Source organism: Anopheles darlingi, chromosome 3 (genome assembly GCF_943734745.1).
Source record: "Anopheles darlingi chromosome 3, idAnoDarlMG_H_01, whole genome shotgun sequence".
Taxonomy (NCBI): Eukaryota; Metazoa; Arthropoda; class Insecta; order Diptera; family Culicidae; genus Anopheles; species Anopheles darlingi.
Genome location: NC_064875.1, coordinates 13,401,467 through 13,425,818, shown reverse-complemented (window position 1 = coordinate 13,425,818; position 24,352 = coordinate 13,401,467). Strand labels below are relative to the sequence as shown.

Sequence of the window (24,352 nt, the reverse complement as noted above, 5' to 3'; positions counted from 1 at the left end):
GAGCATCTATAAAAATGTGTTTTCAACTGTACACTATTGTGTAATAGAACTTGTTAATCAAACATTCACAATCCTGCGTCACTCCTTCAACAAATAAGCGTACAATGCATTGATTACACGAACGAATCGCGTCACCAGGGCTCTATAGTCAGTAGTACAGTTTACTATTTGTGTTTATAATCGTCAAACATAGCAGGCCTCGTGAGCAATCTCAAAAGACATAAAGTATGTGATTTAATATTAATTTTACATTTTATACATTTTGGAGATAAATAACCACCAGCCACACGCAACATAATCAGTACATCGGACCGTTAGGATCATTCCAGTGGAAAACACATTTTTTGGGGATTTTTACACAACTTTCTCAAAATTCAAATTAACAAATTCACGACACGATAAGAGTTACTATAGCCCTCAAGCTGTCCAACAATGGGCCTCTGTTTAGAGGAAACCCCCGCACAATTTAAAGGTTTCTTCTGGTCTCCCCTGCCCTCTCTCTCGGACCGGTTACCTGTTGCTGGGTGTAATAAACATCGAGCTATAATTTGTTTGTCTGAGGTGCATCCCCTTCCCGACGATCACCGCTCAACTTGACTCGACTGCATCAATATTCTAATCACGTTCCACCAAACAGCAAACAAACGTGGCAAGACATGCCGAATCATCGGGCCACAATCGCCATGCTACCTCCTCCCCAATCCACGGAATGCTATTCATACATAAACCCCAGGTAAGGTTAAGCTTCAAGCTGGGAAACCATAACGTTTTATTGAAAAATTAGAACAATTCTCATCCCCCGTTCGTGCGTGCGTGCGTGCGTGCGTGTGTGTGTGTGCCTACAGCATCTGCCAAGGTAATCATAACAGCACCAACGTCTGCCAGTCATTGCTCAATCGGCACGGTCATTATCATCAAGGGGGAGTCATGGTACTCTCGTCAGCCTGTAGCGCCCTTTCCCGCCGGATCGGGTCGATGCCGGAGGACGGAACCACGCGGTCGATCGGTTCAAAACAGTTCAACGATCACGTGGTCGCGGTTGCCTTCGGATTGATGACGTCATGCACGCATCGCATAAACCGGCCACGATCGGTTGTTCGGGCTAGGTTCGGCTCGTACCGGTTCGAGTGCCGACGTCACAATGCACACTGTCATGCGTCGATCGTAAAAGGGGAATGGGGTGGCCACGGTTTGTCAAACATGGCTCATCAACCAGGCCCTTTGCTATCGCTAAAGGGCCAAACACAAACGGCTGTTAAACGGTTTGGACTGGATGAATCAAGCGGGCGCCATCATTACCAAACGACTGTGTGTCTGTGTGCGCACACTAGCTGGTGTAATAACACGCTGCGATCCTCGATTACACTGCTTCGAATTGGCTTTTACAGCGATCGCACTGTAGCACACAGTTTGGTTCAAGTTTTTAACAACATCGATCCGATGGTAATGTTGCCATTTTCTAATATGCTCTGCAAACATTAGCAAACAAACAACACTTTAACACCCAGCGGCATCAACGGTTAATCTCGCGATCACGAATTCGGGCAAGGTCAAGCCGCAAACTTCGTTCTCAGAATGAGCTATCGGCGAGCATAACACCTACCGTTGTTTATAATGGTGTCCCCAGAATGGTGACGGTTTTTCACACCATCACCGATCGATGGGCTTCCATTAGGGTCTCCCGTCCGCGATCTTGATCCCGCGGCCCTGATCCACCTCATTATCTCGATCCACACACAAACACCAAATCGTGTAACATCGACGCTGATCATCGCCATCAACAACACCAGAACAGAGCACCACGTAAACCATAAAGGAGGGAGAAGGTGGCCCTCATAATACCTTCATGTTCTGAACGATTAAGGTCTCGTCTGGATTCAATTAGCACTCTCGCTGCTCGCTGGCCTTCCCTTCTTTATCCATCATCAAAGAGATGCAACCTGCGACTATCAAAACGGTGTGTTTGAGAAGGTGAACAATGTCTACAGCGAGGCACTGTTACCGCCACAAACTGTTTGACAAACACGAAGAACACAGATAGGCACAATGTTCGAGCGACGCGCGGGCATGACGGCGAGAGTAACGTCGTGCTGGCGTTCGAAAAGCGTGCCGCGCACGTGAGCCATACGTTAGGCGAGAATGTGTGTGCGTGCGCGCCGAGGAACCACGAAAAAAGGAGCAAAAGCTCGCCAATCCTGTCATCCAATCAACTCCCAACTTCTCGCCTATCACTCGTTGTTCCTTCTCTCTCTCTCTCTCATACCACTTTACAACCCAACGATAAACAGTATCGCGCCCGCAACCCGTTCTCACCTGTTGTTGTCGCTTGGTTGGCCCTTTCCCCTCCTGGCCTAGGCCTTTCGATCGTTCTCTCAGCCGAACTGGAAGGTCCGCGGGGCGGAGCAGCAGGGACCGCATGGTGGTAGTGATGCGGCCGAAAAGCTGTCAGGGGCTGCCGAGGGGCTGCAGTAGTAGTGTATTCCGTATTTAAGCCCGATCGGGCCTAGTGAAGGTCAGCAAACGGCATTCGGCAGCGATCGACGATCGCGAGACGCAGCGAAAGTGCGCTCTCCAGCTCCAGCTCCAGCTCCGGCTCCGGCACAGGCAGTTGGGCAGTCGCCAGTCGTCTCCGGCAGTGCGGCCAGTGTAGAACAAGGCGGTGCGGTGCGATCGTCACGGATTACAATCACGGACAGGAGGCCCCAGATGCTGTACTAGGCGCGTGTTGGCGTTGAGTATTTTTGGCGAAAGTGTTCGAAGTAGTTTCCCCGTCCTCTCGGTGTACCATCGCCGCATAATCTACTACTACTCATCGCCATCGTCGCCATTGTCATCGACGTCAGCAGCAGCAGCAGCAACATGTCGTCCAGCGTGAGGTTCGCATCGAACCGCCTGCTCCTAATGCTGCTAAGTGGCCTATTGTTCGTCCTAATCTGTGATATTGATCGTGTGCTGGGAGCGTCCGTATACAAATCGCCCAATCTCGACGGTAGGTTCCACATTCGCTCGGCGCTCTCCGTGTACGTGTAATCATCAATATGTACTAACCGCTACGCTCAGTCTCTCTATTTGCTGTTGTTTGCTAACGGTTGCCGAAACCAAGTTCTACCGTTCGTTCGTTCATCAATCGATCGATGGCAGGCGTTGTTGACGGCACATCGTCTAGCCCGCTGCTAAAGATGGTCGTTTAAGTGTAGTGTGTTTAGTAGCAGCACCTGAATCGCAAAGGCAGTGTGGTATTTTGTGGCATTTTCTACCCATTTTAACGCAGCTATTGAAACAGCTGGAGGTGCTGTTGAATGTACATCGTTTAATCGGTTGAACGGATGTACTGCGCAGAAACAGTCGAACGAGAGTCGAACGAGCGCAAACGCGTCGCAATGAAAGAAGTGAAGTGGTTGACAATCAAATTTGTTTTTTGAAAATTATCCCCCTCCCCAAAAACCGCGGCCTTTCTAGCAAACTTTGCAAAAGCGGTTTGTTTTTTTTGCGACAAACCACCAGCACACCAGCAGCACAGTAGGCGTTGAGTTGAGGCACAAAAAAAACAATCTCAATTGGTTATGGGGTCCGAAGTAGAGCGTGCGCATGTTAGGTACGCGAGCGCGCGCCACGCCAAACGGTCAATGCCATCCGTACAGCGCGCACTACAATAGCCAGTGGTTGATGGCCATTTTTCTTCTTATTGGTATGCTGATAGGGTGGAAAGACTAGACCCTGGCATCGTGGCGCATTGTGCACGGCCCTGACAAGCCCCCCAGGCAGCGAGTGCCCCTCTTGATAGCCACGGAGTGTCACCGATTGCACGTTCACCTGATTCGATTCGAGAGGTTTTTGAGGCTACTTTTTCTTCCCCTATATGGTTGCAGTTTATGCTAGTGTCACGGTTTTCCTCTAGTTCATGGTCGCTTTTGAGGAGCAGAAGGTTATTAACGCTCACGCCCAGGCGAAATATGCTCGGTCCGATTGGCGAGAGCGCGATTTGCATAACCGCAAGGTACCTAGGCAAGGCATAAGTCCGTTAAAGAAGTTGTTGGATTTGTTTCTTTTTTTTCTGCGTGCTTTGTGTTCTGTTGCCATTCGCTGGCTGAAGATTGTGTTCGATGACTTAACATTTCAATTCCAGTTATGCTGCTAGAAGCGATCGTGATCTTATGCGTGAAGATAGGCGCGTTATCGCGACTGGCAAAATAATCTTGTTTTTGTTTCGTTCTTTGACATTTCGCATTTCTGCCAATCGGTATTTAAAACCAAATGGTCTTCAACTGAATAACCTTCCTTCAACTAAGGTAACACGCCATCATCTGTTACAAAAACAATACCTACAACAATCAACACCATTTTTGTTGCTTATACTCAACATACAAGTTTGTGTTTTGCACGAAACAGGATAAGCATTTTGCATCTTGCATCTGTAAAGCCTACTACGATACGCCTCGTATTGCAACATCGACCAGTCTAGCCCATCAGGTTGTGTCACTCCAAGTCGGAAAACGTGCTCACCACCTCAGATCATCCGCATCGCACATATGATTGATCACTACCTGCTACCGACGCTCCGATGATTACTGTTACCGGAACCCCTTCGTTTGCTTATCATCTGTGGCAACGACGACAGCAATCCCCTTTCAAGATTAACGCCACCCCTCCGTTCGAACGCTGCTACGAACCAACACGTGCAACGCGAGGGCTATTTTCACAAATAATTGCCCAGCATGTGTCCAACAGCAGGAGGAACCGCCCGCGGTGCATGCTGGTTGCATAATGCTTTCGATTGCCCTGCCGGGCAATCGTTTTCCTTGGCTACGATTCGCGCGGACCCCCGCCACTCTAAAAGGTGACATTTCATGGTTCGACATAGTTTCCACTGCGGCCGATCGGTCGATCGATCGATCGATTAAGAAAAATGAATCTATTTTTAGTGCGCGGTCCGCGTGGCTCGTGGGACCGGTTTTCGGAGAAAAGTTGTTCCCTTGCATTCCCATTAACTGGTCTCCTGGGCCACTCATGGTTGCCCAATGCCATGCACACGAACCGTAATGGATTTACGATCGATTTGTAAAGAGTCTCGTCTGTGGTGTACGCGGATTGCGAATTACTTTTTCCTTCTTAAACTCGGTATGTTTTCTTCCCTTCCCTTTGCCGCCCCTAGATGCACGCCACTGGAAGCGAACGGCGGAGAACTACCTGAAGCAGGTACTGTCGTACGACGAAAACCGTCGCATGAAACCATCGGTGGCCAAGAATGTCATCATCTTCGTCGGCGACGGGATGGGCATCGCGTCGCTCTCGACCGGCCGCATCTACAAGGGCCAACGTGCTGGCCGCTCCGGCGAGGAGGAGCAGCTCAGCTTCGACACCTTCCCGAACACGGGCATGTCGAAGACGTACAACACCGACCGGCAGGTACCGGATTCGGCCGGTACTGCGACGGCCATGTTTTCGGGCATCAAAACGCGGTACGGCGTCGTCGGTGCTGACTACACGATCACCGAAACGAACCTGGAGGCGGCCAAGGTCCCCTCGTTCATGGAGTGGGCCCAAGAGGAAGGCAAACGGACGGGTATCGTGACGACGACACGCATTACGCATGCCACACCCGCCGCCTGCTATGCGCACACGATCAACCGGAACTACGAGTGCGGTGCCAAGATACCGGTCGGGATGAAGAGCCGCATCAAGGATATTGCCCGGCAGCTGGTTGAGGATGAACCGGGCCGGAACATGAATGTGATACTCGGTGGTGGACGGAACTGTTTCGGTGCACCCGTTCCCGATCATCTAAAGTCGGAGTATCGCTTCAATGGGGCGATGGAGAAGCCCTGCCTGAGGACGGACGGACGCAATCTGGTGAATGACTGGCAGCAGCTAAAGAACGGTACGAAAGCGCAGTACGCCTGGAAGACGGCCGATTTGCGGGCGGTTGCGCTGGATGAGGTGGACCATCTGCTCGGGCTGTTTGCGGACGATCACATGAGCTACGATACGATACGGAACCGGGACGACGACGGTGAACCGTCGCTTAGTGAGATGACGGAGGCCGCCATTCGGGTGCTGCAACGACCGGGAAGTGCCGGTTTTGCGTTGATGGTCGAAGGTGGACGTATTGATCATGCGCATCATCAGAACCATGCACATCTAGCGCTGGCCGAAGTGGTGGAACTGGACCGGGCCGTCGAGACGGCCCTCAAGTTGGTGGATCTGGACGAAACGCTCATCATCGTGACGGCCGATCATTCCCATGCGATGACGTTTAATGGATATCCGGACCGGGGCAATGATATTCTAGGTTAGTAATGAGTTCCGGCCTTTCCTTTTTTCTCAGACTACTAGACCTTTGTTAACCATTAACCTCTTACCTTGTTACATCGTGAACAGGTTTCGGTAATCGACCGAATGCGACGGCCTACGAAACCATCACCTATGCCAATGGGCCCGGATTCCTGCAGCACCGCTGGAACGATACGCTACTGACGGAGGACGCCGATTGGGGTACCTGGGTGAAAGTGGGCCAGCTCAATCGTTCCGACATTACCTACCGCCATCTGTCCGCCTTTCCGCTCGGCGATGAGACGCACGGTGGTGAGGATGTGGCCGTGTTTGCGGCGGGGCCCGGGGCTAGCCTTGTGCGTGGTACCTTCGAGCAGAACTACATCGCGTACGTGATGAGCTTTGCCGGGTGTATGGGACCGGCCAAGCGGCTCAACGTGGCCTGCGATGATGAGTTCCGGCTCGAGTTTAATCAATCGTCGGGAGCGGCTGGATCGCACCCGGCGGCCATCATCATCACCACCACTACCAGTATTGCGCTAGTCATCGCGCTTGTCGTGCGGAATCTTTTTTAAACACGCGCAACGCCCAAGCTGTCGTGTCGTGCTGCTCTGTTGTATCATTTTGTTATACTGTATGTGGGTTAAGTGTTAGAAATAGATGTTGTGAAGTGGAAGAATCGAGATATTCCAACGAACACTATCTCCGCCCGTCGTTTCTTTCTTTTATGCTCAGCTGCTTTTACGCTCTTTCTTCCATTACATTGTGCATAAAAGATCCTGCACAGGTATTAATTGAAAGCCGTTTCTTTCAAACGCCCTTTTCGATAGACGAGACACACCTTTCCGTTCGTTCTATCAAAGGCAAATGCCATTCCGTTTGAAGTATAAAAACCCCCCCAGGGGTCTCTCACCAACGCCAGGTTCCTGCTATGTCACCGGCCGTGAAGTACTTTACGCGCATGTTTTAATATTTCATGAGTAATTTCCTTTGTTGCATCGTAACAACTCAATAGTGCACACGTTCGGTGCACAAGAGATAACATAGCAGGGCGTCAGGGCAGCGAGCTTCCCTCCTGCGGAGCGCATTTCTCGTGAGCTTAAAATTCATCGTTACCATCGTACGTAAAGCTGGCGTACAAACACACAGGTAACAAATGACACGCCGAATACAGGGACGCGTAAGCGTCCTCCTGGGTGTTTGTGCTGGGTGTTTGGCGAAGCTAGAGAAGCTGGTAGCACGTGCTGGTACACCATTTATTACACACGATGCACCATAAATATATGGTTTGCCGCGAGCTACCGGAGGAAAGCCACGTGATGCACCTTGCTGCACTGCTTCTGCTGTTGCTGCTGCTCCAGCAACATGGGAGAACAGGTGAGTTTATCCATCTTTTGCGTCCCACAAGAAGTCTTTGAAACGGAAACAGCTTGAGGTGATGATGATAATGTGTAATAATACAGCGGTATCGTGGTCGTCATCCTAGCTGGCCGTGTTGCTCAAGGTGAGATGAGATATTATCTGCAGCAGCTTTTGATAACAATTTAGGAGCTTAACACTTTGCACGTGGTACCGAAGCATAGTGGTATGGAAAGGAATCATCGTACGACGTTCATTGTTTTCCATGACGTTGACATGAACACGGTTTAGCACGAAATACGTACTCCTAGATCGGGTATCAATTGTACTTCAATCGACAAAGTAAAAGATACACACATTGCACCTGGTGTTGTGTAAATTGCTTCAACACAACCTTTCAGCGTAGTAGCAAAATCATAAATATGCTAAGCTAAATGGTCTGTTAAATTTGTTTGTGTTATTTCCGCTGTCAATCCCATACTTGGAACCCATCTTCTAGAGCTCTGGTGTACACCGCGAAGCTCAATTTATTGAATATGGTCCAGTTCTTTTCAATAGCAAGCTGCATCTTTTCTTAAAACTCTTCAACTCCGATCGTCCGATAATCTGGTACTAGCTCTTAGCAGCATGCGACCGTAACTATATGGTCCAAGGAGCCAAGGATGCTGATAGCACCCCTGCAAGCAAACTGCTGCACCCAGCCTCTAGTGCACCCATTGATAGGATAATCTTTTCCAGCTTTACTTTACCATGTTCCCGTTCGTGTGGTCTCTCGATAATGGGCTTCCATAGGGGGTTCGTTATGTCGTTTTACGAGCCACGCACCCACTCCACAAACCGAACAAACCGGGTAAATGGTACACGCTGCTGCTAGCTTATTGTCGGACCGCCCCGGTACGACATAGATTGTAATTTGGTCAGATTTAACGGATCTGCATCGTTAACAGCGCAACCATCGGTACGCATCGGTGCTCAGCTAGGATGGAAACAGGATTTCCATTCCAAATACACACACGCACAGGTGTACAAACACACACAGCAGCAGCAGCAGCAGCAGCAGCAGGTGGTGGAGGATGCGATAACATGATTGGCGATTTTATCGGATGCTCCTTTTTTGGAATGGTTCTAGATTTTTGCAAGAATTGTTACCGATTATTACCGAGCGCAGGCAGTGCACGGAGCATCCCGATCGAAATGGTGATTGGAATCTGGAGGTCCGGTGTGATTCTGGACCGAAAATCGATTTCATTTATCATTCCAAACGGCCTGCGCCCATTTTAGAGAACACAATCAGAGAGAGGCCAGCAGGAGGTACTCCCAAAATTGGTTTACTCGGGTGGTGCGGACGTTAAGACTTTTCGGTGGTCCCCTCTCCCCCCGATCCACACCCATTTTACAACCTGGGCATCGATAGGCGAGAACAAGGTTTCTAGCTTAATGACGATGCCTTCGATTAACGTGCTCTACGATGCTTATGCTATTGCATCCGGGAGTGGGAGGATCGTAATGGTCAATATCATAAACGGTAACGATGCGTTTCGATTCGGTGATTGCGTACCGACCGGTCATCGAGGTAGATATCCATGATGTAATTCCCTGTGCGAAAACACGCCAACGATGAGATTGATTGTATTTCCCCCCCGGGGAGATTAAGTATTATGTTGCGAGTACGGCGGTCCTAGAGAGTCCTTGGTTTATGAAAGTTCGCCTCATTGTTTGAGGAATGATGTTGTGCACACAAACCTTTAAAAAAACATTAATCCGCATAAGCATTGTATCCATATCATATCAATCGGAAAACTTTCATTCGCTGATTGAAAAACTAACAATCCAACTAGAAATGTACAGACCATGGTTCATCTTTTGTTTGTTTTTTTTGTTAAAAAAAACGCTACCGCACTATGCTATCAGTGCCAACAAAGGCAAACAATTATAATCTACAAAGAATAGAGTCCGTGTTACTTGTTCGGCAACAGCTAGCTCTTTTGTTTGCTTGCAGAAATCACACTCGAATAGCAACTCGAAAATGCAACTCATCGATGCAACAATGCACCACAAACAATGCCACTTGCCTTCGCGTGAGTGTGGCCAACCACACCCGATGTGAGGCTTCGTATGCTAGCATTTATAAAAAAAAAACAAACGAATCCTCCATTCCCCTCTTGCCCACCCCGGTTCCAGTCCAGATTGGCCGAGCTGGATATTAAAAAATGGTTGAAGCACTCGCACTGCACGATGGAATCAATTGTGCATCGTTGCACCACTGCAGCACAATGCATCGACACACGCGTGCCACATGACGACAGGTGTGTGTGTGTGTGTGTGTGTGTGTGTGTGTGTGTGTGTGTGTGTGTGTGTGTTTGGTGGTCAGTCAGATCAGTGACTGGTCGAAGCGCCATTAGTTCGCGCAACAGAATCCCGGGTAGCCTATTCTTTTGCTGTCAATCGCGAGACTCCACAAAAGCCACTTGCGGCTGGTTGGAGCGCTTTCACGGCAGCAACCGCTCGAGTGGTGTTGAGTGGCGTGTGGAAAGCCAAACAGTACCCCCAGCACTGCAGAAGGGGAGGGAGCTGTGGGACCGAGAATCCTGCCGTAAGCTAGACAACCGGACATAATCCGTTTCAGGCATATGTAGCACGGACAAATTGAGGCATCGCGTGGATCGCGAGTGGTAGCGCGAGCCGGTAGTGCACCTGGCTGGCTGGCCTGGTTTGCGGGGTAACAATGATGGGTGAATCATTTTTGTGCGCTTTTGCACTGACGTTCGCTGTCCTCTTTTGTGCTGAGTATGATTGGGATGCAGGATGATAAAAATGTATGAACCCGTGCCTGTACCTTCGCGAAAAGAAAGAGGGTGATGATGATGTTACTACAGCATGCAATCTGATTGGCAGGGCTTTCGTAATCTGCCGTTTGCGTTGTTTATTGTTAAGCTACCACGAAGCCGATTTAAACATTGTTCTGGTGTAGAATGAACTTTTCCAACCAGAAAATACTGGCCCCGATTTAAGCCGATATAAGTCTACCATATTGTAAACCGTTTGATGCAAAAGTTTGCCTACTTTGATGTATCGACAGGAGCTAGTTTTCGTGGCCTACTAACCATTGCTGTGGAAACTTTGTTAGTCTGTCTGTGTGAACGGGTTTTTCTTGATAATGAATACCTGATGCTGATTGTTAACAAAAGGAAGTATGTTCTATAACTATAAGGCGTGTTATATGAGGAAATAATTATTGAACAAACAATTAAGAAAAGATTGTCTAAAACTATTGTTGCAAAACAAAAACAACCAAGCATTTCTTTTCATTTCCATTGTCATTTCAATTTCAATTCAGGTCCAATGATTTCAACGATTTTTCAATACTTCATGCACTCCGGTAATTTGATTTAACATTCATAGTATGCATGTCTGACACCGAAAATAACCCAGACTGGCACACGGTATAACGCTCGGCAACAGAGTTTCATTTGCACCACCGAAAGGAGGCGCCTGGCACTTCATAAAAAAAAAACCATTCCTCACCCTGGCGTGCCGATGCCCAAATTATGATTTTTATTCAATTTGAGCCGCTTGATAGATTTCAAATTTAACCGAATTCGTTCTGACAGTCTTGCTCCGGTCCACCGGCACACCGGCATTACCGAACACTATCCCTCCCTATGGCCACCCCACCGGTGGTGTCTCTGGTGCCTACGCTGACCAACAGGCTCGACGAAGAAAACAGAAAACTCAATCAATAGAAATGAGTGGAAAGGGAAGGGGCGTCGGTGTATTTGAGCCCACTTGAGCAGAGTACGGGTTCACCGTAAGACGCCTTTGGCTTTGCGTTCGACAGTTCCCTTATCTTGGCCAGCAGCAACTATCTCGAAATACTCCCGCAACCATTTAACGTCGAACGTGAGTGGGCTTCATCCATTAGGGAAACATTTTATTTAATTGAAACGAAACCATCGGTCGCTCGGCGGCCAGATTGGCAAGCATGCATGCACCATACACACCTACACGAATAAAGACAGGTTTCCGGCTCTGAGAACCTTAGGCAAACAAACGAAATGGGACGAACCTCTTATCGGACCCACGGCGCCGCATGAGGAATCTCCTCACGTATCACGTATCCTAGTATCTTCTGTCGGACCGTCCTAACCACGGGTGAAAGTGAACAACGGCACATGTTGAGGTAACTAAACATGCAAAGAGTGCTGCTGGTGCTAGTTGCTTGGGCAATTTAGGCGTTTAGAAGATGTCCTTTTCAGATGCGCCGGCCCAAGTACCGTCGGTCCAAGTAGACTATCCAGCAGAACCAAAAAGCACACCTCGATCAAAGCGTCTCGAGCAAACAAACGGAGCCGTCAAGGTAACGGTAGCAACCGAGCCGCCTTCCTATTCGCCTCCCCAAGGGTACTTTGATTTTATCGATAGCTACAGACCGGAGGGATGCCTGGAGAAGAGGTGGCAAGGTGATGTTTGCTTAAGTATTTCCATTTTCGACAAGACGACACCAATTTGGCAAACTACCCGGCGTCTGTCCCCGGTTCTGGTCAAATTTTCTCAAGCGAAACAGGTCGGTCGGCACCGGGTTCGGTAATGTGGTTTATAGTTGTTGCGTCGTGCCTCGTTGCCCCGGACCTGCTATGGGATGGCAAATCAAAAAACTAATTATAAATAACAGTTAAAAGTGTCTTCCGGAACTACCTTGCTGTTGCTTGTTTGGGAAGGTGAATTGATAAGTTCCAAGGACCAAACTAAGAACTTTTGGGCTGCATTATGATCAGAATGAAACGATATTCTGAGCATACTTTACATAAAGCCACTTAAAATTGACAAAAAAAAATGAAAAACTTTCCCCTCAAACATTTGCTGTTTGAACAACTTGTCATCGTTTAAAGTGAGTCACGCAATCCCCAAAAACGAACGAACACCAAAATGATAGCTAGGCCACCCAGCGTCACCAAAGATAGTGATGTTTGTCCATTGCTTTAATGAATGTTTTATGTTTGGCTTTTCGCTCGTTGACGGTGGTGGTGTTGGGGTGATGAAGGATGCCGTAACGCATACGGTACGAACCTGTTACCGCACTCCCTCAACCGCCGTTTCCCCTTAAAAACCAGAGAATATGTTCGAGCGAGCATACCAACCAACGTCACCATTAAGGCAGTCAACCGATTTTGCGGAGCAACTCAACCCATAATACCGCACGAGCATAAAGTGGTGCATACGTGTGCGTGTCTGTGTGCCGGTGTACTTCTCACCGGTGTTCCTCTTATGCTGCCATATCACCGGTAGCAGTTAAAAGCAAAAGAGTTTTACCTTTACCGTTACCTCTAGCCGCACACTTTCAACTAGGACTTCGTAGCCGAGGAGGACGACGACGAGTTGGGTCTTTTCCCTCGAAAACTTTTCCCCATAAAGGGTCGAGTGTGTTCTTTACATTGCAGCCGAAGACCACGGACCACGCGGAGACCAGTGATGCTGTCCGACGGGCTGCAGCAGCATACGCTTCCATGTGGCGTGAAAATCCATCAAGAAGCATCGAAATGTCCACCGAAAACCGAAAACCCCCATAAGCCGCTTTTCTCCGCCTGCTGCACCGCCAGCCGGGGGGGGAGTACTCTAGGGCGGGATTTCCCAGCATCCGGCGGCGTGAAGGAATGTGCGTTTGATTATGCATACGGTGGAGAAGCCAGCATCCGAGCAGCAGCAGCACACACCTCGAAAAGACCTCCAACCTGTTGGTGTGTCTGAAGCATTCCGGTGAACCAGGCGCTCCGATACGATGCACAAAACCATGGAACACACACGCACACACACACACGCTGGTGACCGCCTCCTGGGTTATCCTGGGTTTGGTGGTTGAACGAACCGGGTTAAAGGATAATCTACTATCAAACCGTGTTCGAAACCCGAGCGGGGAGCGAAAAATGGACCAATCTCGTGGAGCAATATTTACCCAGGGATTAAAACCGGTCGAAAGTCGATTCACACGATTCATCGTCGCCCACCTGTGAGCCGGCCACTGGGTTGGATTGCACGTGAAAATTATCACCTTTTGGCCCACCCCCTTTTTTGCCATCCCGGACCAGGAAACCGGAGTCCGGTGGTTCTGTGGCCAACCAACCTTCGCCTTTCCCGAAGCCGAGAAGCCGACACCGATGTGCGGTAGCACAGCACGTAAGGAGATCAAATTTATAACCTCATCCGGCACCGGTACCGAACCAACGGACCAACAACGGCCACACTTTTCATACGCATCCTGGATGTGGTGGTGTTTTACGATCGGTCGCTAATTAAAATTTTACGAACCAACCATCCGGACGATCGTGCCGGGATGTGCCAGGTTGGTGCCAGGTTGTGCCCATTGCCCGTTTGCGAAGATCTTTTACCGTAGACACTACCACGTATGGATGACGTTGCCCAGGAAACTTTTCTTCGGGGCTGAGGAAAGGTCACATTAACTGGTAAATTGAAACGATAAATAACGAGCGGGAGGGGGGGGGGGAGTGCCTAACGGTCGCCAAGGACCCCTTTCTAGGAGAAAAGGGTGCCATGATGGCGCCCAGAGAGCTGCTGCTTGGCGACTGCTTGACGACAGTTCCCAACTCCCGGTGTTAATTGTTATGCTAAGAAGGTGCAGAAGGCATTTCTTATGCTCACTTGATGCTGCGCGCTCACCAACCGGCAGCTCAATATGTCCTTGCGTTGTTGACACCGACTCGTGTTGACTCGCAGGATGTCGCTTGACATAAGCAAACACACATACACAACCGTCACTGTTGCAGATCGTAGTCCGTAGCGACCGTAACACCATCGACGCGTCGCCATCGCCACCGCCTGCCGCAATTTACGTAGGAAGCCATTAATTACCGGCAAATAGCAACGAATTTCAGGCTTCAGTTAACCGCTCCATTCCGCGTAGGATATTGCTACCGATGCTTTGGCCTGGCACGGCACGGCGTACGGTGACATGACGATGACGATGGCGCATGTGTCATCCCATCCGGACCAGGTGGATTGAAGACACCAAGTGCGACGGTTGCCTTGCGCTCGAGATGCGCTCCATTCGGTCCATGTCCGCGTGCGATGTAATTTGGATTCCATTACCATCGCTCGCTGTAGGTTTAAATTAATTTGTTAAAATTAATTAAATACACTGAAACGCGCTGTTTCTGTCCCGCTTCGGCTCCGGCTGGAGATTAAGGTGTCCGTTGGGCGTTTCGTTGGGCTTCGTTTCGTTCAATTTGCAGCGAGCATCGAGTCCACCCCCTCGGAAGCTCCATTTTCATTTTACTTTAATCCCGGTAGCATCTCTCTCTCTTTCTCTCTCGGGTTAGTTGAGGATCTTGAATAAATTAGAAACGATTGCAAGAATGAAACGATTCAGAAAGGAAAGCATACTTTTTTTTCATTTAGCAGGAAGGAATCACATCGTCCGAGGGATAAAATGGTTACAAATCACACGACATTTGCTGACAGACAGAGGGACAGAGGACGACCTGGTAACATTGACAAACCTGAAACCCCCCTCCCACGGACGGCCGGAACCGGACAAATTTGCCTTCGCTCGGTCCATTCAATTGCTCGCACGGATCGGCGTTCCAAAGGGGTTCATCATCGGACGAACGTGCGAGTTTGAAGCCAGGCCAGGTCCAGGACAAGGACCAGGTTCCAGGTCCAGCCAGCATTTGAAATGTGCATATCCCGTCTCCAGTGAAGGCACCGGCACAGCAGAACGTGATCGGAATGGTTTGTGCCGATGCTGATGCACCACCGACCGAGCGTTGACAGGCCTAGGGGACCCAGGATCCCGGGAACCGGGAGCATGCATCCGGTCCTCTCACACGCCAGAAGACACGCCAGAGACACGTCGAAGCGATCGGAAGCGCCTGCATCGCTACATCGGCTCCATCGTTACGCCGATTTGTCCGTGACTCTCTCGTTCTCTCTGCACTCGATGCATAATTTGTGGACCTCGAGAGTCCAGGGTGCAGGATTAAAGAATCGATAACCGATAGCCCTCTTGTGAGCCCCCCCTCAGCAAAGTAGATGGCAGGAGGGGGGCAACTGGTACGACAACAAATATCTTCATTTGAATGTTTGCATTGACTTGTCGCTGCCCATTCCGCCGGCAATCCAGTGCTCGAATGTTTGAACGATGTTTTTCCATGCTTCACCCTTTCCTTCAACTCCATCTAAGACACAGTCTGGTGCTCTAGATGCACGGAAGCCTACGGTAGCACATTTTACGTGGCGTGGTTGCTGGCAAGCAAGCAAGCAAGCAACCAGTGCGGGTGGCAAACGCCTCACCACAACGCCGCTATCTGTTTTCGGCGAATGTTTCTGGAAGCGGACAGACAAAACTTTTCCCACTCCCAAGGGAACGATGAAGCTGTCGCCCTGCTGCGTGAAACCAAGATACCACGCGATCTTGGACGGGGGTCCAAACGTGGAGAAGAGTGGAAACGATTGTCCATGGAAATGTCTTTGCAACATGTTTCTTTACAACATCGTCTCACCTCACGTTTTCGAAATTCCGGTCGAACCACGTCGGTCGAATCCCTTCGGAACGGGCCGGCAGAGGATCAACCTATATTCGGATTGCGATTTGCATGGCGTTTGGCTTTGACTTGCCATGCGGCACCGGCACCGGAATCGTTGTGCATGTTTAGACAGTGAACAACACGACGACACGGCTACGAGCGGACATCAGAGATTGTCCGTTTTGCTTCTAGGTGTTCGATAAGCGCACTGTACTGGCTGTACTGCTGCTGGTGCTGCTGCTGCCGGTACGGCTGGTGGCTGGTGTTGGTTCTGCATTGATTGAATTCACTTTTACTTCGAACGACGTGAATGCATAATGGACAGGGTAACGGACAGAGAGCCATTTTCTACCGGAACCGGCATTGAATTATGTAGTGTCACCAATAAGGTAGTCATCCATTTTAATCGTCCGGTGGCGCTCCGTAAGCTTTCTGATGCTTGCCATCATCCAGTGCAGTTGCGAAAGTTAAAATGCAATACGTCGTTCAGGATTGAACTACCAGTTTTCTTAAACAAAATTCAATTTTGAACTTTCGCAAGTTTCATCTCGTTTTACCCTCTATATGGCTCTGCACTGTTTTGACGATCGTCTCCCTTTTATGTCTTTTCGTTTTTCGACGTTTTTTCCCGTTCTCTTTCTCTCTTAGCGTTAATTATTTGTCTTGTTAGTTTTGCTTACTCCTAAATCTAAGTTTTTATATATTTTATATGCCCTTAAGTCATTGTATAATCGGTACGAAAGCTTCTCTGCAGCAGTTGCACTTTCTAGAGATTACATTTTTGCGAAACTCGAAAGTAAGCACATACCCTTTCTCTCTAGGGCATTAACCTAAAAGCACTTGCAACAGGAAAGTCCTTTTGGTTCACCCTCTATGGCACACCGTTAACGCATTATCAAATGAAGGTGCTATTCCCCCCCGGGACATTGCCATCAAATTATTCGAGCAAATCCCGATCCCGAGGTTGAGTTTATGACATCGCAAAAACCACACCCCGTCCCACGCTACATATTACAGTGCGATCTCGCAATTAACCCAGGACATCCCGACGACCCCCGTGATGCTGGCTGGATGCTAGCTGGATGGCCTGCACTAACCGCGAAAAGCAAAACTTTCCACCACAAAAACGTGCTTTCGGTTCCCCCTCTGGGCTGGGTGGTGGACGTGGACGAGAACCCGGCACTGTTGATGATGATGACGCTGGCTGTTTATTGAAAATGTGTAGCCGTAAGCGAAAGTCACCACCGACCGTCGTGCGGCGGCGATCCTACTGGCAGCTGAAGCGCACGGAAATGCGTTTTACGTAATTTGCATAAATGCGTTGCTGTTCCTCCCGCTACTGCTGCTGCTCTGGCCAGAGAATGCAATTGTGGTGGTGTGCATGATGCGCCCGGGAAATGGAAAATTCAATAACGCTGAAAGCTCATATCAAATAACACACTGCCGCATATGAAATGAGAATTCCGCGTTCGGGTGCAGCGCCGGAAGCGGGGGGAAGGAACGCAAGGCATCCATATCCCGTGTCGCCACCCAGCCACCCAGGTTGCAGGATGGACAGCAGCAGCAGCAGGTCCACGGACAGACAGACAGACCGGCGTGCACACATCCACGTACACACACACAAAAACGATTGCTCACGCAATGCTATCAAATGCTGCGAATGCAGGCTCGCCTTTTGATGCTGCATGATGAGGCAGGGTGGTTTGAATGGAGCGAACATACGCACGGATGCATTATGCGGACGTATTCTCAGAAAAGCCCCCCGAAACTAAACACTGAGAGAGAGAGAGAGTGGGAGAGCAGTCATCGGTTGGGCCATTAGCATTCGGCGCAACATCCGGCTGCTACTCGTCGGCCTTTTGAGAAACATTACACCACGTGGCAGCGGAGTGCACCGAGGCTCTGCTGGTGGTGGTCGTGACGATGATGATGAGCGAGAGAGTTAAGTTTCCACGGATGCAGCAGCGGTCACGACGTTTCTGCAAGCTCAGCTCGAATGGCGAAAACCTCATTCGCTTGCTGCCTACTTGCTGGTTACACTAACTTCCAACGAAAACGACAACGACGACGTCCAAATGCAGTCACCGAACCTCACAGCATAACCCCTGACGCTGCGCTGCGGTTAGCGTTCGAAGTTGTCGCCAGCAGACACCAGGCCGGCCCAAGCAGTCAGTCCAGAAGGTGATCTGGGTAGCTCACTTCGCGGGATTCTGGAAATACCCTCGGTCCAACCGACCCAACCGACCGTTCAACCCGTCCAGAATGATGCGTCGTAAAGGGGTTGATGGCATGCGCATGGATGGTCATTAATTTGCTAATGTCAGCGTAAAATGTGTGATGTGCCCTTTTTCACGGTCGAACGGTGTCCCTTTTTGTGGTTTTGGGTGCCTGACAGAACGAGCCCAAATGATAAGAGGCTCCCGGTGCTCACGGGCGAGATCGATCGGGAGCATTGGGCGAACGCTAGATATCTGCAGCAATAAATCAATATTATGCAATCAAAGGAAAGCTAGTTTTGTGACATTTAGCCTTCCATTCCGCTTTTTAACAGGCATTTGAAAAGCTTGAAATCGGAATATTTAGGAAGTGGTTGGAGAATTCTGCTTGAATGTGGTTCGTTTGTGGCAAAAAGAGCAATAATATCTTTAGTATTCTGCAATAATTTAGTGGCAAAGATGTGTTTACGTCGACTGAATTTACTATTTGGCTACTAGATTCACAATAACTGGAGGAAGATAATTAGAATTTTGGGTTTTTTGGCACAAACACAAATTAGAAAAGATAGGAGGCGAAGGAATCTTCTTATCGCCATTAATTTGCGACAAAAAATTACGTAACACTAAACACTGTATTCACTATCGTTAACGAACAATTTACATTTCTTATTGTTAACACCCTTGCATTACACTTACACTAATAAATCAACATCGACAAGCTCTGGCGTCTCCCTTACAAAGATAGCACGGCGAATGATAAGAGCTTGACTTATAGCGTACCTCATCGGTATGACGCCATTTTGAATTTTCTCGCAGACATCCACTTCACTGTAGGTTAGCGTTCTAACTGTCTGACCATTTGAGCTGGCATCAACAGCTACTGGAACATTGTTTTTACAGCACAACACAGTGCAGGCTGCGAGTGAGAAGTGCCTCCTGGGCAGTAGGCTCTGGGCACCCAGCGTTACCGCAGCTGCAGGCACTTGAGTAGCACCAGTTGAATCACGGCCAGTGCCAGCGCCATCGGTACGATCGGTGCACTATCGGCCAACATCATTGCGCTGCGATTGCAGGGCGTTCGGCCAGCCGCCGACTCACAGACGCACACCTCAATCTCACGACCGTGCCGATCCTCCTTGTAACAGTTGCTAGTGGTGGACGATTCGTTGTCCACGTTTAACTTGGCGCACATGTAGGTTATATTCTCGACTACGATTCACCACGTTCGTTGGCATTTCGTTAGGTGTGCAGGATAGCAGGAAGATGCACCAAGTAGTTGTAGGAGAGACAGGAAGAAAGAAAAAAGTAGAAGTAGCGGACAGTAGTGAGCACAGCACTGCGAATAAACAAACACCACCCCGAATTGCGGCTAACAATGTCGATAAAACGTACTTGCCCCGTTGTAACGGTAGGAGAACCGAGCACATATCTCTCCCCGGACCAGCCGACAGGCTATCTGCGATGGTTTGTCCTTGTACTCCTCCCACATGTAGTCCGTATCCGGAATGTTCGTGTTGTCTGCTCGGGGCGAAAAGAAAACACAACACATTGAAACACTGCCCAGAGATACCTAGCCAACCGCACGGAACAAATTAAACAACCGAAAAATGTGGAAACAATGTTTTCTCGCACAGAGAAAAAAAGAGGGAGAAAACAAATTGTAGTGTTCCGCTAGCAGAAGCAGAAGCACGCACCAGTAACGCACACCCGCACACCAGGAGTCGCAAGGTCTTGTCCTATACTCACTCGTTATGACCAGCGGATGAAAGCACGGGATGCCTTTCGCCTTCTTCAGGACATTCTCGCAGCTGAGGTTTTTGTACGGTGTATCCTTGTTGTACTTCGGGCCAAGCCACGTGAACCGGAAGCAGTACGGATTGGTTTTGTAATTTTCGACCGGCACCAGTGTCGTGTTTGGTTCCTCTGAAAATTGAATTAGATCCGCAATGTTTGAACGAACGAACGAACGTACGAATGGTGTAGCGTTTGGTTGGATGTGTGGTACGAGGACCAACCGGGTCAGGGTTCTTTTTTTCCTTCCTTTTGCCCGTCTGACTCTTCAAATATTGTGCCACATCGTCACCTCAGCTGCCTCTCGCCATGGTGGCTTCTGGGCAACGGGTTTGTAAGGTTGGAAACAGTCCATTCCGCTGACGACCATCGTTGTCGAACCACAGGAAACAACACTGGGGTGTACCTACCGAGACTAGCTACCTCCGAGACCAGGAGATAAATCAATCCAACGGACAGCAGATAAATTGCTTTCATTTCCGAGCCGTATGATGACGATGATGATGATCGACGCGATTGTCGTCGGAGATTGCCAATCCGCACGGGCGGTTTTTGACCTGCGGCACTGAAGGTAGGAAACATCCGGTAAACTCTCTTCGATGGCTTGTAGTTGTTGGACACCCCGAACCACTATTGCGACTAATGGGCCCACTAGCAGCCACCGTGTGGTCGCGTCCGAAGAACGAAAAAAGATGGCTTATCAGCAAGACGCAACTCCGGAAGACACGGGTGGTTCGATAACAACGGGTGAACCGCCAAGAAATGGTATCTACAGGTAACAGTTCGGTTGATTATCTTATCATCAAACGATGCCTCGTCGTAAACTTTCCTCCTACCGTAGTCTTTCGAGCTTTCACACGCCCACCACTATCAGCCTCGTTTTATTGCATCGATCGAGGGAAAGTGATGACAAATGGCAACTTTTCACCCGTTCCCGTTCGATCACCGGAAGAAGAAATGCTTAAACGCAGAAGCGGGCAGAGATAGGAGGTTCTTTAGTTTTCTTCTTCCGGAATAAATCTTCGATACCTCGGCACGTGGCGTCGTAAAAGTTGTTGAATCGCGCGGTTCAGATTTGAAAACAGCGAGCCAGTAAATTGCTTCGACGATAAGAAACTTAAAACTGCACTACTTGACATCGATCTCAGAGGCCAGTGTCAGGTTGAGGGAGGTGAGTTGGGACCACCCTTATCAATGTAATGCCTGCAAGTTTCAGCGTAACTTTGCGGAACGCCATACGAGATGCGCTCACTCAAGTTCCCGCCAACGTGGCGCCCACAATCATTCAACGCAATCGCAACGGGGGCTTTTCGCGAGCACGTTCTGGATGATTCCATCTACCTGTTCTGAGTTAGGCCGTTAAGCGTATGGAAGTGGTGGAAAAGAATTATGAATTGGGAAATTATGCTCGAGAGTAAATAATTATTCTCCTTTTGAGATAACAAGAACCATAGGTACATAGATACTTTAAAAAAAGTGGATCTAGCATTCATTACAACACAATAAAGACTCGCTTTCTTCCGAGCAGCAACACGTGATTATTTTGAATTGAATTTGAATTTGAGTACTGCTGTCCGTGCAACACCAGCATCCCTTAAGCATCGAAGGCGTTACAAAGCATGTCCTGCGCATGTCGTTTTATTACCAAATGGTACATTTTTCACGTATAGAATACGCATATTTTTGGTACAGAAAAACACAACAAACAATTATTTCGACAACAAAAATATTTCAAACGCTAGTAGTTGGTGGGGTTGTTTAAGTATCCTGCACGTGTGGTTTTAGTTTAAAAGTTTCTAACTAAAGCAGAACAATGGCAGAGTGTTCCTTTTGCGGAGAAACATGCAGCGATTATTCCACTCTTGCCAACAATTATCTTTACCGAAGTGTCGTGCAGAAACACTTTGGATTCGAGGTAAAACAGTCCCGCTATGATTTTTTATAAGATTCCGAATATTGATATTCGATTCGTTTTAGGACCGGTTGGATCAATTATCAATGTGTTCACTGTGCTGGCGGAAAGTTCACGATTTCGACGTCTTCTACAACGAAGTGAAACAACGTGAATGTATTCGACAGATAATGAGCCGATCTCCACTTCCACTTGCCGCTGAATTGCTCCAAGATGAACTCGTGGTTGAAATGGATGGAAAAGATGCAGATGACGGTGGTCCTCAGAATATGCCACCTCATAAAGACGGCAGCGAAGAGCAACCACTGGCAGCGGAGGCATTGCACGCAAAGCCAAAGAAACATCGTCGCCGCAGAATGACCCTTCGTAGTGCAGCAGGCAATACTTCTGTAGAATATGAACGGAATTCTACATCTCCTGAAACGATCACAACACGACCTGCTGCCGCGAGTATTCGTGCGAAGGATGTGGCTGAACATTTCTCCCTGCGATGTCGCGTATGTGATCGCGACTTTGATAAATTCAAAAGTTTGCAGGAACACTCCTCTACGATGCACGATGTCCCTGCATACCTTGAGTGTTGTGATAGACAGTTCAACAATATCACCACAATCCGCGAGCACATCCTTTTCCACCGCGATCCAACGGCTTTCCGGTGTAACGAGTGCAAGAGAATGTTCTCATGCATCCGCTACCTTAACCAGCACAAATGCCGTACATCGGGAAAGAAGTGGGATCTTTGTGAAAAAGATAAAAAACAACAAACCATCGGTTAAATCAACTTTCTGTACGTCTTGAAACGAACCGGACGTAGCTGTAAACTATCAACAAGAAGGTATTAATGGTGGAAAATTCTACTATAGTTTGCACCATCCTTTGTGGCCATCAGTTTTGGCCAAACCAGTTAAGTATTATAAGACAAATTATTTGTACTGCTAGTATGATTCGATTCCCTGTACACCATGGATTAGCATTAACTAGTAGTAATTACTTTATTATCAATAAAAAGAAACTCCAACTCAGCCTTTTTAATGGTAATATAATACGAAGATCGCCTTCATCGCCACTTTATTTCTTGCCAAAATGATTTTTGTCCCCACGTTTTTTTTTGTTGCTTTTTGCGACAAAGTTAGCAAACTTTACGTTTCACTACGATTAAAAGACGAAGTTGGTAGAGTAGAATATAATGCTTCGTGCGAGCATTATATACGGTTGCAGGTCCCCCCCCTGGACATAAACCCCGGGTGCAAGGATCGCACATTCGGACTTACAAACTAACGATAAACACTAGCTGATTGAGACACGGATACATGAACTCGTTTCTCCTGTAGGATGACTTTTGTGCGCCGAATGCCTTGGTCGTCGCAAAATACACCTAGAACGGCGAAGCCATATCGTGCGCCACAGTAAGGGAACACGCGAACAATGCCGAACGGACCAATGATTAGTAATTGGATTGATTTAAATAAAAAAAAAACCTTAAACTTGCCCATTAACGGACTGATTAACTGATCGAAGGATTGAATGTTGTTGATTGGTATATGGAGTCTGTTACACACTTAGCGACTAGCACACATAATACACCATACATGGCAAACGGTAGGTTATCAGGGAACGGTACCTAAAACATAAATCACACATCTACAAATGGACTGCACTAAAGATTGGTTAGCAAAATAAAAGGCGAAATAAGAAACATAAATCCATCGGTGGGTTCAAAGGTGTATCATTAAGTTGCCCTGGTTCGCGCATCTTTGATACCTTAACGTAATATTACTACTAGGGAGTAACCTAATGGCATCGACTGACATCCAGTATCATTCGCACTATTGGTATAACTAAGTTTAAGTTTGTTTGGTATTGCAGCATTTTTGTCTCGGCGAAAGTTTCAAAGGAACATCTAACAAAAAAATGTTTGAATAAATAACGAAAACTTATTGAAACGTACGGGAGAGTCGAAATGTAAAAAAATATAAAACAAATTCATAATTTCTATTCTATATGGCTGTCAATGTTGTATGTGCAAATAAACCACACCGGTGGTGATTGAGCAGTTGCCGGAGCATCGTAGAATTGCATCTTCCAGCGATCGACGCTTTGACTAGTGTAGTAAATAAAATAAATTCCAATTCAATGCCCATCTTCTCTTTGGATCAATCTGTTTCGCGCTTAGGAACCGTAATGCTTCGCCATCTGAAAATTGAATGTTTCAATAATGTTCTGTCTCTCCTCCTCAGTCCCTTCGGGTTCACCAGTTAGGAACGCCT

General features: G+C 48.3%; 4 protein-coding genes across 4 annotated transcripts in view; 2 read left to right on the top strand and 2 right to left on the bottom strand.

Annotated features, from left to right (window-relative positions):
* The first annotated feature begins 2,519 nt into the window (after window positions 1-2,519).
* LOC125958272 (alkaline phosphatase 4-like) lies at window positions 2,520-7,123 on the top strand. Its single transcript, XM_049691519.1, has 3 exons — window positions 2,520-2,989; window positions 5,153-6,289; window positions 6,379-7,123. Exons 1-3 carry the CDS (start codon window positions 2,860-2,862, stop codon window positions 6,843-6,845), a joined length of 1,734 nt encoding a protein of 577 aa, XP_049547476.1. The 5' UTR covers window positions 2,520-2,859; the 3' UTR covers window positions 6,846-7,123.
* An 11,830-nt stretch (window positions 7,124-18,953) lies between these two features.
* On the bottom strand, window positions 18,954-20,982 carry LOC125958290 (uncharacterized). The gene is made up of 4 exons (XM_049691553.1): window positions 20,584-20,982; window positions 20,129-20,305; window positions 19,775-19,900; window positions 18,954-19,591 (listed from the first exon to the last, which is right to left on the bottom strand). The coding sequence occupies exons 1-4, from the start codon at window positions 20,753-20,755 to the stop codon at window positions 19,347-19,349; spliced, it is 720 nt and encodes a 239-aa protein (XP_049547510.1). The 5' UTR covers window positions 20,756-20,982; the 3' UTR covers window positions 18,954-19,346.
* Window positions 20,983-21,923: 941 nt separating this feature from the next.
* LOC125958286 (zinc finger protein 595-like) lies at window positions 21,924-22,861 on the top strand. The gene is made up of 2 exons (XM_049691549.1): window positions 21,924-22,088; window positions 22,151-22,861. The coding sequence occupies exons 1-2, from the start codon at window positions 21,987-21,989 to the stop codon at window positions 22,859-22,861; spliced, it is 813 nt and encodes a 270-aa protein (XP_049547506.1). The 5' UTR covers window positions 21,924-21,986.
* Window positions 22,862-23,103: 242 nt separating this feature from the next.
* Window positions 23,104-24,352, bottom strand: part of LOC125958278 (uncharacterized) — a 2,796-nt gene continuing 1,547 nt past the window's right edge. Inside the window, exon 3 of the mRNA XM_049691525.1 lies at window positions 23,104-24,352. This exon is cut by the window's right edge and continues 1,067 nt beyond it. The gene's annotated coding sequence lies outside the window, so the exon portion shown is untranslated.